Raw genomic sequence first — 13,527 nt, 5'->3', positions numbered from 1 at the left:
TTATAGAAATATTTAATATATAGTTTATTAAGTGATGTCGTCATACAGTTGTTTATTGAATATTTAATATATAGTCTATTAAGTGATGTCGTCATACAGTTGTTTATAGAAATATTTAATATATAGTTTATTAAGTGATGTCGTCATGCAGTTGTTTATAGAAATATTTAATATATAGTCTATTAGGTGATGTCGTCATGCAGTTGTTTATAGAAATATTTAATATATAGTCTATTAAGTGATGTCGTCATACAGTTGTTTATAGAAATATTTAATATATAGTCTATTAGGTGATGTCGTCATGCAGTTGTTTATAGAAATATTTAATATATAGTCTATTAAGTGATGTCGTCATACAGTTGTTTATAGAAATATTTAATATATAGTATATTACGTGATGTCGTCACACAGGTGTTTATAGAAATATTTAATATATAGTCTATTAGGTGATGTCGTCATGCAGTTGTTTATAGAAATATTTAATATATAGTCTATTAAGTGATGTCGTCATACAGTTGTTTATAGAAATATTTAATATATAGTCTATTAGGTGATGTCGTCATACAGTTGTTTATAGAAATATTTAATATATAGTATATTAGGTGATGTCGCCACACAGGTGTTTATAGAAATATTTAATATATAGTCTATTAAGTGATGTCGTCATACAGTTGTTTATAGAAATATTTAATATATAGTATATTAAGTGATGTCGTCACACAGGTGTTTATAGAAATATTAAATATATAGTCTATTAAGTGATGTCGTCATGCAGATGTTTATAGAAATATTAAATATATAGTCTATTAAGTGATGTCGTCATACAATTGTTTATAGAAATATTTAATATATAGTCTATTAAGTGATGTCGTCATACAGGTGTTTATAGAAATATTTAATATATAGTCTATTAAGTGATGTCGTCATACAGTTATTTATAGAAATATTTAATATATCGTATATTAAGTGATGTCGTCATACAGTTGCTTATAGAAATATTGAATATGCCTCTATGCTGAGTGGAGCTTTCCCCACACGACGTGCAAAGTCCTTTCTCGGTTTTGTCACATGACATCCAAATTTCATGGTTTATCGTTTTTAATTTGTTTATTATTAATACAATATCATAAAATTAAACCCTTGTGCAATAGATTTCTTCTTCAATTCATTGATTGAAATAATTATTATTTATGTTCGGTCTCGTGAACCTTCGGACAACTGGGCTGTAGCCAAAAATGGCCTTTTTTCTGATTGAATGAGCAGTTGAGATTGAAAACGAACGAGGCAGTTATTACCCCAATTTTGATTATTTTAGTCACATTATTTTAGTCACACCAACACTGTACACGACAAAAACGCCGGTTTACGGCATTTTTTAGTACTCTTATATCGTGTCAGCTTCTATTGTGTGCTCTTATTGCATGCCAATTTCACACTGGTAATAGAATAGAATAATTATAAATGAATGAATATAACACGTAATAGATAACTAATAGAAGTCAACTTTATTTGGCCCGGGTCAACAGTCGCGTACATTGCAGTCAGGGAGAAACTTGTGCTGTGCTGTACACCCTTAAATATAATGGTATGACCCGTTTACCCACAATTCACCACTCCTGTCTGAAAAATAGAATCCAAGATGGCGCTAAAAGATGTGGTCGGAAAGAGTAAGTACACGATACTAATATTTATTTCATATGTTCATTGATATTTTTTTAGTTGTTTTGATAGTTGAACTAGTTCATGAATGGAAAGGAAGATGCATGCATTTTTGTACTGCAGATGTATCGATAACAGTCAGTTTTTTGCTTATGAAATCTCAGCGCAATATGTTCATTTTCAGCCTCCCTGACTTCATCAATTTGTTTATTAATATTATTACAATAATAGTTTATGGTTACCTCGAAATTATTTGTATGACAAGTTCTGTATACCTACGCATGTAACACTTGAAGGAAATTTGACCAACTTAGTGGGTTTCTAGGCGTAAGCAGAGTGGGATGTTACGCCCCTCCTATGTACATATGAATCATTGCAACCTTTACCTGGCCTCACGCAATGCAGTCATTTATTGTATTCGCATTGTTATGATCCGTGAATTGATTACTCTAGGTTTCGCAAATGATTTTTGATTTATAGATTTGTTATTGCGATCAAGATGATTGGTAACATTTCAATGAAAACATTGATTTTGAAATTATTGCATGTATACTCTGTATTGGTCACTATAAAATAATATTCATGTTTTAACACATGTGTTATGTGGTATCAGTGACATAAAGCCATGGATTATTTTTACTTTATTACACTTTCTAAAACATCTCATTAGACTTTGCTAACAATTTGCACACTCATAAAATTCCAAAATATAGCTCATCATAAGCTTCTAATCACTGCAAAATTCACACTAAAGGATGATACATTTCTTTTAGTCAGTGATTCAACTTACCGACCTGCTTGACCCATACATATTTCTCTTACTACAATTGTTTAATAATTCTGATACCATAGGTCACTCATTAGATATTCTATACATGTTCACCTATAAAATATTGAATTCATTTATTTGTTGTCATGTGCGACATGCAGGGAAGTCACTGTGTAATCTAACCTAGCACTTTGAATATTGAATAAGCAGAAGTGATTTCTATATTTTAGAAATGGAATAAAATTCATACATTCAGAAGGCATGAATTTTTTTTTCATCTAAATTTGTTAAAATATTTCTATATCAGTCTTTAGCATTTCATTCAAATCAAAAGAACAAACTCTCATTGGCTTTAGAAGCACAATGCATCAAACAAGTTGTCAGTTCTCACAATAATTCTATTCTTCTGTCTTTATCACTGTATATAATCTATGATTTCAAATGAAGGGACATTTTTATACATTTAGCACCGTAAATTTATTTATTAACACACAACATCCTCCGGAGGGGATGAAAAGGGTTACAAATCAGATATTAGTCAAGATGACGTTCAAAATTTTTCCTTTAAGTACATCACCAACATTGACACATTCCAGGTTATTGACGTCACATTTAAACATTTTTCTATCTTTACATTTGATGCAGATGCGCTATAGGACGATGCAAAATAATCTTGTCACTGAACACAAACGTTCTCATTTTGGGCTATAATCTCTGATAAAATTATTTCTACAATCAGAAAACATGTATAATAATAAGGTTATTATGGGAATACTGCACTTAGGCAGTACGGGTTGACCTATGCTACATGTATACACGCCAAAATGAACACTCATTCAGTGAATGACTTGTGGTAAGGTTGATTTCTAATACTGATTAATAAAATATTCCAAAATATTCCAAAGCAGTAAACTTGAAATGAAGATTAAATACATGTTGTATTCAACCTAGTATCTGCTAAACTCAACTCTGTATGGTTCTCATAGGTGAATAAAAAAAAATCTTAATCCTAGTTGAATGCTGTGAATGTTTCTATGAAAGTACAAAAACATAGGTAGAATATTTGACTAATTTATAGTTTTATTGCATAGTGTGAATGACACGTTTACTGTTTTCGCTGAATAAATTCCTAATTTTCGAGTTGTTAAGTTTTCCTCAGAATTCCGCTAGAGGCCACATCCAAAATACCCAGATGACAAGCCTGAGTGGGGTTGTTTTGATTGATGTTCTGTTTTCTTACATGCGTATATAATGCAATGGATTTGAAAAGCAAAAAAGTTCCAGAACTCTGCAAATTTCTGCAGGATCCTGGTATAACTTGCAGCAATGTTCGTAAAGCTAAACTTATTGAACTTGTTGAGTTGGCAAACGAGTTAAATGTTCATCCTTCGGAGCCAGACGTTCCCGAAGAGTCAAACAATTGTTGTCGTACTGTAAAACACGGCTAGTCGACGATAACTTTGGTAGATCCGTATAATGTAAAAACTTGGCAAGAAAACCTTCATACTTTGCCTTCATTTGAAATAGCTGATATATTCGCATATTTGTTGCATCGAAGTGACTGGACAACAGCCAGACTGAAAGACTATCGACGTGACAATGGTTATTTACTCCATAAAGATGGACACATCATTTCCGTAAAGCTTCATCATGTGCAGCATACAGAATTTATTGTTGTTATGGCAGAGTGTATTCGGCAAACATCCACGAAGGAAAAGCCTTACAAGCCATAGTTTATTATTAAATCAAACTCTGAAATAGTAACTGTGTAGCATAAGTTCGATTTCGTTTTCTATTTTATTCACCAGGTGATCAGCAGACGCAGTAGTTATATAAATGGACACACGTTTTTCCCTTCCGTAGTTAAATAATTTGTAGCAATTTGTTAGTCAGTTCTATTCATGTTGGATAATAAAGTGTGAATGTTTCATTATTATTTTTTATTAGGGCAAAAAACAGTATTTTGAAGTATAATGATTAACAGTTGCATTATTATCGCTAGTAAAACTGAGGGAAGTCTTTTTCTTTTTTTTTCATACAATGTCATTAAAATTTTATTTTTAGGGAACATAGAACATGCAAGCAATGCACAGCGTTATTATTCAGTTTGCACGAATTTGATTCTCGTCATAAAGATCGGGCAACTGAAGTCTGAAATGATGTTATGTGCAGGTGGGAAAAACCAAGAAAAGAGTCAAACCCAATGGAGGTTGACGATATTGACATCAGACGAAATAAATCACAACCAGACACTGCTAACGTTATTGTCCTACAATCCTGGAACAAAAACTTGAAATGAAGATAATAGGGAACTGATAAAAGCTATTTACAATATTGCGGACAAAACTCATGCGTTAACCACATGTTGGATCCAAATCCACATATAGGACCAACAGAACCTCAATCTATTTTTGAAATGGGTACTACATTCCAGCTAGACTGGCGCAGTCGGGGCAATTAATTTGTTTTTGTAGTTTAAATGAAAAAATTCGCCAAATGGAGTTATTCACCACGTTCAATTACCCACCATAGACTCCGGTCAGTCAAAATGACTATTTTGAACTGTAGGCATTAATCAGCGATTCTGCCGGTGACGGAGAGATAGAATCCAGGTCAGGGGAAGCCCCATGACCTCAAGATTCTTTTACCCCTTACGTCACGAACCCACGTGACCGAGGCCACCTGGCAGCGCCACAGGTAGCCGTCCTTCACTCTTAATTTCTCTCCGCCTCGAGTGGAGATGAAATCTAGCGAGCTCTGCTGGATCGCCTGCTTTTTTTCCTGTCCAGATTTATAGCTTGGGTTGTTGCCGCTGCTCGGCATCCCCTTTGTGTGTAGTATTTTTCACAGCAAAGAAATCAAAATCTGGTGCCACTACGTAGTCACATGTTGATTTCATGGCGGCACCTTTTACAACTGTAATTCGTCTCCCTCATGCATGTCGTCTTTTATTTTTAATGTATTTAGCAATATATCGATGTAATGACAGCTCCAAGGCTCGCTGCCTTTTTCTTCCGGTCTCCTCGTCTTCCGAGCTGACCGTACAGTGGTTTATTCAGAATCTACCAGCATAGAACCCGCATCCGAGATGCTTTGTCGTGGCTACGTGTGGGTTTCGGGTTTTTTTTGCGTGAAAGCGTGTTTTTTTCACTGGAGTTCTGAGGCCTGAGATTTTCTTTCAGAGCCATCAAAATCGCTGACACTGACCACGTCACAGCAAGGTCGCGCGTCCAGTAAACAAATCGGTTAAAGTGAGTTGCGTGTTTTGCATGAGTGGAAAGTCCTCACGCTCGGCTACCGGTACTTCATGTACCGGGACGTCGAGTAAGAGGCCCGACGGCGGAGGTACCGATATTTTCTCGGTCTCCCCCGCTGATCGGAGGGCATCCTCACAGTCTGTTTTTTCAGGCGGTGTTTTTTACCCGATTTTACCGGCTGCAGCGAGGCTGTGCCCCTGGAGGCTTTCCTCCTATGGGGCCCGTTGCGAGTCTCTTCGTGGACCCTTCCTCGCACGGCGCCGAGTTTGCCTCCGAGTTGAGGGCTTTGGTCGAAGGACTGTAGGGTCAATTGCGTCCCTGGCAGGCCGGGTAGATCAGACGCAGTCGGAGCGAGCTGTCTCCACTGTGTCCCCTCGGTGGGCAAGCAGGAAGAGACACGAAAGCATGTTTGCATTCAAACACGTCTCTTCCAGGGAACCCCCGTTCCCAGTCACGGCTCTCCCACTATTTTGGGGGGTGGCCGAGGCTCAGACTAATTGCACCGGTCCTTCTCTGGATCCGCGGGCACTGAATGCCAACGGGGTGCTGGCAGCCAAGTCTCCGATCTCGGGGCAGGGCTTTCAGGGCAGGGCACGCGTTGACCCCCCCCCCACTTTCAGCCAGCTAGGGTTTGTCACGCGGTAACGGTACAACGGTAACAAATTTATCCTTGTGTCCGGTCCCCGCTGTGGGTTTTGACTCCTTTCTTACCGACCCACGGGCGTCCCCAGAGGGAACCGACCCTGTCATGAGACGCACAGTCGAACATGCTCCCTCTCACATATTTTAAGTTAAAGGAGACGCGTTCACTCGCGTTGGATACAGCCGGTACTCCGGGCGGTCCCTCAGAGTCTTCCATCTGTATGACTCGGTGAGCCACGCTTTTGGGGTGAGGCGGAGTATCATCGATCCCAGTGATACGATGTATATACCCCCACCCTTGATCCTAAAGCGACCACCTAAGGTTGCTTCAACGCTTATGGGATCATGGGCGTCGGGATCCAAAGCAACCCCGTCGGCACATCTCTCCCCTGTCCGTCTGAGTGCGAAGTGGGGGCGCAGAGCACGCAAACGGTGTTGATGGGCGGCATTGGTCAGCAGCGGAGGATGTAATGCTTAAGGCCCCCGGGTGGGGATAACGTTAGGCAACACTTCCCACTGGACCAAACGCTACCCAGTCGGTGTGTTTCGGGATCAGACCCCATAGCGTGGGATGAGACCAAAACGCTCCCAACCGGATTCCAAGGCTCCTTCCGCAGACCCCGGTACCACGAATTTGGCAAACCGGGCAAAGGGGGATAGCCGCGTTCCATGGGTGTCTTTGCCAATTGAGGACGACCCATCTAGCCCTGAGGGCAGAGTTGCTTGAGCGTATTATTATGCGTGCCCAGCACTCTGGTGACCTTGGAGGCAGAACGCACCAGCCTCCTAGACCAGGCGACATTTTTACTGGTGGGCCACCGCACATCTACGTGCGACACCCCCTAGTGTTGCCTGGCTCGCTTGGCCAGGGCCACTACTGTGCTACGAGACGCGGCCTTAGACGCACGTGTTTTCGCCGACAAGCTGAGCTGGGGTACGTCCCCCACCTCAGTGACGCAGACCGGACACCCTCCACCCTCTTTGTTCAGGGAATGGTGGGTACAGTCTCGGAGCTTCGGAGTGCAATGAATCAGAGGGTTCAGATTGAATCCGCTAGCCAGTTGATCCTGCCATGGGCAAGCGGAGGGCACCCCAAGCACAGAAAACACAACGCCCTAGGGCGTTGCCCGCTAGCCAGAGTCAGCCAGGAGGCAAGCGCTTATACCCTTCCATGGGAGGGAAGGGTAGTGGCGTGCCCCCAGGGAGGTAAGAGCCAGGTGGTGGCTCCTCACCCTCTCTGGGCAGACGTCTACCCGGCAGCAGGGGAAGCATGTTTGACGCTCACCTCTGCAACCGGTGAGTGGCCAGGTCACAACTTAGTGACTACTTCAGGCCTTGGGGAACTCGCCTCATGGGGGAAGGGAGCACCCTCCCCCCTTGCAACTGCCGAACACATGGCCACACATCCCTGTCGTACACAGATTGCGCCGGTGTAGTCCGGTTTGGAGACGGCGGGTGACCGATACCTGGACCTTTCCAGGTGGTGACATCCGTTTACGGCATACCGCTGAAATCTCCACTTCCCCCCGTCAGTGTCTCCCCTGTTGGGCACTGCCAGGGGACTCCCGCAAGGCGGAAGCAATCAGACAGGAAATAGCAGTTTGCTGGGGAAAGACGCCATACACAGGGTACATCAGCCGGAACTAAGTCCAGGCTTCTACCCAAATGTGTTCGTAGTACCAAATCTACAAGTGGCAGGCGTCCAGTTTTGGACCTAGACAGACTGAATCAGTACGTGCCCCTCTATCAGTTCCACATGGAGACACCATTCAGGGTTCTTCTCTCCATCCACCGTTTTGACTGGCTAGCCCCGCTAGATTTAAGCGGGGCCTACCTGCACGCACCGATGCACCTAGCGAGTTGCCATCTCCTTCGAATCGCCCAGCTGGGCCAAGTATTCGAACTTCCCCCCCCCGTTCGGGTTAGGCACAGCGCCCTACGTGTTCACCAGAGGGATGAAACAGGTAGTGCTGCAGCTTCACCAGATGTCAGTACACCTCAATCCGTACCCAGACTACTGGTTACCAACAACCCAGGCAAGGGGTAATAGCCAAACGCATCAGGCTAACACAGGATTTACTTCACCAGTTGGGCTCGTTAGTAAATCGACAAGTCCCACCTCGAGCCAACGCGCAGTTGGTGTCCCTGGGCATGGAGTTTTGACACAGAGGTAAGCTTGGCTTAGCTATTTCAAGCATATTGCTTAGCGCTAAGCAGCCTAGCCGAATGCCAGTCAGCGTTCCCTCGGTGTCCCTCCGTGAACTAATGCGGATCATCGGAATGATGACCTCGGTTCGAAGGGTTGTTCCCCAGGCTGCACTACGCAGCCGCCCGGTATAACGCTTGTTATAACACCGAGCTCTCCTATGGGAACTAGATAGGCGGGTTTCGATCTCGGACCAAGTGAAGGAAGCCCTGCCCTGGTGGTCGTCACTGACCAACCTCGGGCAGAGGGGCCCCCTTGGACCCGCTCGCCGCAGGTATGACTCTGGTAACAAATGCCTCCCCCCCCAGGGTTGGGGAGCGCATCTATTGGACGAACAAGCCCAAGGATATGGCTCCCGCATAGTTTTGGGACCACCATATCAACCGGCTCGAACTGTGAGCAGTGTACTTAGCACTACCACGCTTTCTACCCGTAGTTCAAGACCACAGAGTCCTGCTCCGCACAGACAACGCAGCGGTGGTCTCCTTCAAGAAGGAGGGGGGGACGCATTCCCCATCGTTGTCAGTCCTAGCAGAGCAAAATCCTCCTTTGGTGCCTGGAATACAATGTGGAGCTAACCGCACACCACCTTCCAGGGGTGAGGAACAGTCTGGCGACGCCCTTTCAGGGCGACTCCGTCTCCAGAACACGGAGTGGCTGATACCCCAGTGGGTAGCCTCCAGGCTGTTTCGGCTGTGGACGGTCCAAGGTTAGACCGTTTGCCGCACCCCGGAACACCAAGCTCCCGACGTACGTAACACTCCTGCTGACTCCAGGAGCCTGGGCCAGGGTCGCTTTGCTACCCCGCGGATCCACTTAGTTGTGTACGCTTTTCCTCCCTTCCCGCTAGTCCACCGGGCACCGGAGAAGACTTCGACAGGTGCACACCTGCATATTATCATTGGTCGCACCCAATTGGCCGAACAGGGCCTAGTTTCCACTTCTGTCGGAAACGATAGTCGAAACACCAGCAGTGCTTCCGGACTTACCGGACATGCCGTCCCAACCAGACGGCGCACTACCACGAGCCCAGCGGGTATCACTTACCCGCATAGAGGCTCTCATTAGACCCGCACATACGAAAGCTTTATCTGAGCGGGCTGCCAACGTCCTGGCCAGGGCGAACTGGGATTCCACCAATGCATCCTACATTTCTAGGCTGCGAGCATACACTGGTTAGTGTAGCGGAAGGGAGATTGATCGATACCATCCCTCTATTGGCCAGGTAGCAGGCTCCTTCGCCCACCTGTTTGACGAAGTGGGTTTGTCCAACGCAGCGATCGTTGGCTACAGGTCGGCCTTGTGCCCCACCATTCAAACGTACGGGAACAAGACTAACCGATTGTCCTACTATTAGGAGACTATTTACTGCTTTCCAGACGCTGAGACCCCATGCAAGGGAACTGCCAAACTGGGACTTGTCGGCTGTGTTGTCCGCTCTAAGCAGACCGCCTTTTGAGCCTCTCCAATCAGCACCACTCAATTTTTTGATGTGGAAAATAGTCTTCCTACTGGCCCTCGCCTCAGGTAGGCGCCGGTCAAAGCTAGGCGTGCACTATCCTTTGCGGACGGTTGTGCCGCTTTTATGGGCGATCAAGTTGTACTAAGACATGAATCGGGTTCTCGCCAAGAACCAAATCCCAGGACACGATCCTCAACCGATCGTCATCCCCCGGCTGGCAAATATTGTTAGTCTGGAAGATCAGGAGGAATTGCTTCTCTGCCCGGTCCGAGCGCTGAATTGCTACGAGAACCGTACCAGGTTTTCTAGACGGGGAACCAAACACATGTTTTTGTGTTACGGCCCTGACAAGCGGGATAAGCCGGTTTCCCCGACTTCCATCCCCAGGTGGATTACTGCGACTGTACTGGAGGTCTATAATACACTATCCTCCTCAACACAGACCTTGCAGAGACACAAAGTACAAGAACATGAGGTCTGTGCGATTGCTAACTCACTAGCGCTAGCGTCAGGTGCCCCCCTCAAACACATTCTGAGGGCAGGCTTCTGGAGAACGCAGAACGTCTTCATCAACTACTACCTAGGAGACACCCAATCTATTGAGCAGGGTCTCTTCAGGTTAGGCCCCGTCGTAGCGGGTCAGGCCTTGTTTGCTGACCCAGCCCGAACGACTGCAGGGGCCTCTGCGCATAGGCGATAAGTCAGTCTCTGCATTTTTGCGGGCAGATTGTCTGTTCCACTAGCACTTCCTGGAAGCTCCCAGGTTTCGCTTCTGTCGACCTACGCCCTCATGCGAACTGTTTCGGTCCTACTTCAAGCTTATCACCCCCGAGTTCGGCTTGGGTCTAGCTTTCTCGGGCACACCGAACCCTGTCACCACAGCAGCATTGGCTTCTTGCTTCTGGGACAGCACAGGCAAGGTAAGACACCACCCTGCTTGGGTCTTAACTTAGGTTTTTGGGTTTGTTTTTCATCCCGGACTGGGGGAAAGTCTTTCATCATTCTCCTTTTTTTTCTGTTTGCTCCGAAAAACCTGCCACCTATCGGTGTCTGACTCTGCCTACAGTTCAAAATAGTCATTTTGACTGACCGGAGTCTATGGTGGGTATGAACTATGTGAATAGGCGGGTTCGGAGAACCCTCGCCTAATTTTAGTGCGAAATCACCCCGACTGGTTTATTTTGCAGGAAATTCATTGCTATTAAATATTCATGAATACCCACAGGTGAGCGCGGAAACACATGCAAAGTGAGGTGAACATGGTAAAGATCACACTGCAGACATAACATGGCGGCACGTTGAAATTTGAGTTTGCCGTAGTCGTCGTTTCTAATTCATCACAATTTGTAAAAAAGTAACTCGTACTAGTAGAATTGAAAAAAAAAAAACGCTGCTACAACCAGTCGACGTCTTCTCGGTCAGAGATCAGTTGAAGAGACGTTGTGATTGGCTTAGATGATTGTCGATTAGAACATCATTAACATAATTACCCGTTGAAAAATCGACGGGTTCCTGCAGTGTCGATAGAGGGCCATGCAGAATAAACCAGTCGGGATGATTTCATAGTTACAGGGGATTTCGCGCTAACACCTCCATTTCGCGAATTTTTGTATTTTATTTGAACTACAAAAATAAATTAATCGCCCCGACTGCGCCAGTCTACATTCCAGCAGGAACCTGCCACAAACTCAAATACAAACTTTATACAAAATTTTTCAAATCGGCTGATATCCGTACTTTCCCAAGAACAACGAATAGTTCGTATTGGTTCAATTATCGTCATGGTCGCATCACTGCGGCCAGTATCGCGCATGCAGTACAGTCAAACCTGTCTATAAAGGACAGTCAGTGGACTGAGCCAAACTGTCCTTTATAGACAGGTGGTCTTTATATGGAGATGGCCTAATTTATTCATTTAATCATGAATATTAATTAGAACCGGAATTTTAAGGGAGATCATAAGCAAAACATAAAAACAAACCTACAATGAATATGTCTTTTTAGCTCCGCTGTCGACTTTGTCGAGCGGAGCTTATCATATGAGTGATTGTCCGTCTCCGTTGTCGTCCGTGTCAATGTTTTACTTTTTAGCTCCGCTGTCGACTTTGTCGAGCGGAGCTTATCATATGAGTGATTGTCCGGTGTCGTGCGTCGTCGTCGTCCGTGTCAATGTTTTACTTTTTCGACTTCTTCTTGAAAACTACAAGCCTGAATGCTTTGATACTTGGTGTATATGTACCTTGGGTAGACCTCTCTTAGGTTTGTTCATTTCATGTTGATGTCTTCAATTCTCTAATTTTGGTGAATATTTTTGTCATTTTTGGTAAAAAGTGATATTTTCGACTTCTTGTTAAAAACCGCAAGTGCAATTGCTTTGATATTACATATATAGGTACTACATGTGGACCTCTCTCAGATTTGTTCATTTTGTAATGATATCTAATTCTCTAATTTTGGTGAATATTTTTGTCATTTTTGGTAAAAAGTGATATTTTTGACTTCTTGTTAAAAACCGCAAGTGCAATTGCTTTGATATTACATATATACATGTAGGTACTACATGTGGACCTCTCTCAGATTTGTTCATTTTGTGATGATATCTTTAATTCTCTAATTTTGGTGAATATTTTTGTCATTTTTGGTAAAAAGTGATATTTTCGACTTCTTGTTGAAAGCCGCAAGTCCAATTGCTTTGATATTACATATATAGGTACTACATGTGGACCTCTCTCAGATTTGTTCATTTTGTAATGATATCTTTAATTCTCTAATTTCGGTGAATATTTTTGTAATTTTTGGTAAAAAGTGATATTTTCGACTTCTTGTTGAAAACCGCAAGTCCAATTGCTTTGATATTACATATATAGGTACTACATGTGGACCTCTCTCAGATTTGTTCATTTCATAATGATATCTTTAATTCTCTAATTTTGATGAATATTTTTGTAATTTTTGGTAAAAAGTGATATTTTCGACTTCTTGTTGAAAACCGCAAGTCCAATTGCTTTGATATATTATACATATAGGTACTACATGTGGACCTCTCTCAGATTTGTTCATTTTCTAATGATATCTTCTGTTCTTTAATTGCCATGTGCATTGCTAACAGCGGAGTTATCTCAGCCGACAGGCTGCTTGTTTACTACAAATTATATCATGTAAATTCACTGAAGCCAAGTGATTTTGCCCATGGATTCATTGGTGTATTTAATGCATAAGAACAATTGTCAACGATCGGTCGCATTGGCGTTTCAGCTCGGACTTTCACACTCTCGCCAAGCAGTCTTATTCCCCAGTCTCTTACACATATTCCATCACAGGCGGTAATCAGTCCCATCGTTAGTATTGTCGATTGTACACTGTGACAAAATGCACAGGCAAAGTTGCCGTGATTGAAAAAACAAACAAGCATTAAAAATGAAGAAGCATTGGTAATAAACAAGATTGACCAAACTCGTAACGATTGCTCCAACTCTCGGTGTTGAATCAGAAAGTCAAACGAACCGGAAATGAAACACGGTGATCGTACACG

The 13,527-nt window shown here is 43.4% G+C and overlaps 1 protein-coding gene and 1 pseudogene across 2 annotated transcripts in view; both read left to right on the top strand.

Moving 5' to 3' along the window:
• The first annotated feature begins 1,611 nt into the window (after positions 1–1,611).
• LOC102807501 (syntaxin-binding protein 1-like) overlaps positions 1,612–13,527 on the top strand; it is a 71,223-nt gene continuing 59,307 nt past the window's right edge. For both annotated transcript variants that reach the window (XM_085492210.1, XM_085492209.1), the window contains exon 1: positions 1,612–1,667. In XM_085492210.1, coding sequence (XP_085348336.1) covers positions 1,640–1,667 — 28 coding nt within the window. In that variant the 5' untranslated portion in view covers positions 1,612–1,639. The remainder of the gene's footprint in view (positions 1,668–13,527) is intronic.
• On the top strand, positions 3,685–4,727 carry LOC144360352 (uncharacterized; annotated as a pseudogene).

Source organism: Saccoglossus kowalevskii, chromosome 17 (genome assembly GCF_978046115.1).
Source record: "Saccoglossus kowalevskii chromosome 17, keSacKowa6.1, whole genome shotgun sequence".
NCBI classification, from domain to species: Eukaryota; Metazoa; Hemichordata; class Enteropneusta; family Harrimaniidae; genus Saccoglossus; species Saccoglossus kowalevskii.
Note: the sequence above shows the minus strand (reverse complement) of the source record. Positions and strands in the feature narration are given on the sequence as shown.